Below are 1,818 nucleotides of genomic sequence, written 5' to 3'. Positions count from 1 at the left end.
TGCTTCAGTTCCATATACCAACAAATAAGGAGTTGCACCTACTGAAGTGCGAATAGTAGTGCGATAACCCAACAACGCAAAGGGCAACTTTTCATGCCATTTTCTGGAACCTTCCACCATTTTCCGAAGTATCTTCTTTATGTTCTTGTTGGCTGCCTCGACTGCTCCATTCGCCTTGGGGCGGTACGGGGTAGAATTGAGATGCGTAATCTTAATCTGTTGACATACCTCTTTCATCAAATGACTGTTGAGATTAGCACCATTATCTGTAATGATCACTTTTGGGATCCCAAACCAACCAAATAATATTTGAGTGAACAAAATCGACCACTGTTTTCTTGGTCACAGATTTGAAAGTTTTAGCTTCAACCCACTTGGTGAAATAATCAATGGCCACCAGAATGAACCTGTGTCCATTGGATGTTGCTGGCTCAATTGGTCCAATGACATCCATGCCCCAAGCAACGAAGGGCCATGGTCCGGACATTGTGTGCAATTCGGATGGCGGAGAATGAATCAAATCTCCGTGTACTTGGCATTGATGACACTTGCGCACAAAACTGATACAATCTCGCTCCATGGTGAGCCAATGATAACCTACTCGTAGAATTTTCTTCGCCAGAACATACCCACTCATATGCGGTTTGCAGACTCCAGAATGTACTTCGGTCATGATAGCCGTGGCCTGTCTAGCATCTATGCATCTTAACAATTCGAGATTTGGAGTTCTTTTGTACAAAACACTTCCACTAAAGAAACATCCACTTGCCAATCGTCGAAATGTTCTCTTTTGATCCCCCGTGGCCTGTACCGGATATACCCCCATTCTAATGTACTTCCTGATGTCGTGGAACCACGGTTCACCATCAAGTTCTTCTTGCACCATGTTACAGTAAGCATTCTGATCGCGGACTTGAATATGCAGAGGGTCGACATAAGCATTGTCCGGATGGTGCAACATTGACGCCAAAGTACCCAAAGCATCGAAACCTCATTATGGATCCTTGGAATATGCCTGAACTCTACTGATCAAAATCGTTGACAAAGATCATGCAAACATTGTAGGTACGGTATGAGCTTTAAAACCCGTATTTCCCATTCTCCTTGAATTTGGTGTACTAGGAGGTCCGAGTTTCCCAAAACCAAGACTTCCTGGACACCCATGTCTACAGCTAACCTCAAACCCAAAATGCATGCCTTGTACTCAGCCATGTTGTTGGTACAGTAGAAACGAAGTTGAGCCATAACAGGGTAGTGATACCCTATTTCAGAAATGAGTACAACTCCTCTCCCAATGCCTTTCATGTTAGCAGCTCCATCAAAGAAAAGTTTCCAACCTGGTTTTTCAGCCTGCTCCAACTCGTCAATGTGCATCACCTCTTCATCGGGAAAATAAGTTCTCAATGGTTCATATTCTTCATCGACCAGGTTCTCAGCCAGATGATCAGCTAATGCTTGGGCTTTTATCGCAGTCACAGTTATATAGATAATGTCAAACTCTGTGAGCAAAATCTGCCACTTTGCAAGTCTCCCTGTGGGCATAGGCTTCTGAAAGATATACTTTAATGGATCCAAATGAGAAATGAGGTAAGTGGTGTATGATGACAAATAATGCTTCAACTTCTGTGCTACCCAAGTTAGGGCGCAACATGTCCTTTCAAGGTGGGTGTACTTAACCTCATAAGATGTGAACTTCTTACTGAGATAGTAGATGACTTGCTCTTTCCTAACCAGTGATGTCATGCTGACCCAACACACAACCAAATGAGTTATCCAGGACTGTCAAGTAAAGAATCAAAGGTCTCCCTAGTTCAGGTG

General features: G+C 43.4%; 1 protein-coding gene across 1 annotated transcript; it reads right to left on the bottom strand.

Moving 5' to 3' along the window:
• Window positions 1-1,029: 1,029 nt before the first annotated feature.
• On the bottom strand, window positions 1,030-1,542 carry LOC138871614 (uncharacterized). Its single transcript, XM_070149501.1, has one exon. It carries the CDS (start codon window positions 1,540-1,542, stop codon window positions 1,030-1,032), a length of 513 nt encoding a protein of 170 aa, XP_070005602.1.
• Between the last annotated feature and the right edge of the window lie 276 nt (window positions 1,543-1,818).

Source organism: Nicotiana sylvestris, chromosome 6 (assembly GCF_000393655.2).
Source record: "Nicotiana sylvestris chromosome 6, ASM39365v2, whole genome shotgun sequence".
Lineage (NCBI taxonomy): Eukaryota > Viridiplantae > Streptophyta > Magnoliopsida > Solanales > Solanaceae > Nicotiana > Nicotiana sylvestris.
Note: the sequence above shows the minus strand (reverse complement) of the source record. Positions and strands in the feature narration are given on the sequence as shown.

Coding starts and splice junctions, on each gene's coding strand:
- LOC138871614 (XM_070149501.1), bottom strand. CDS start 1,542: ATGCCCACAGGGAGACTTGCAAAGTGGCAGATTTTGCTCACAGAGTTT.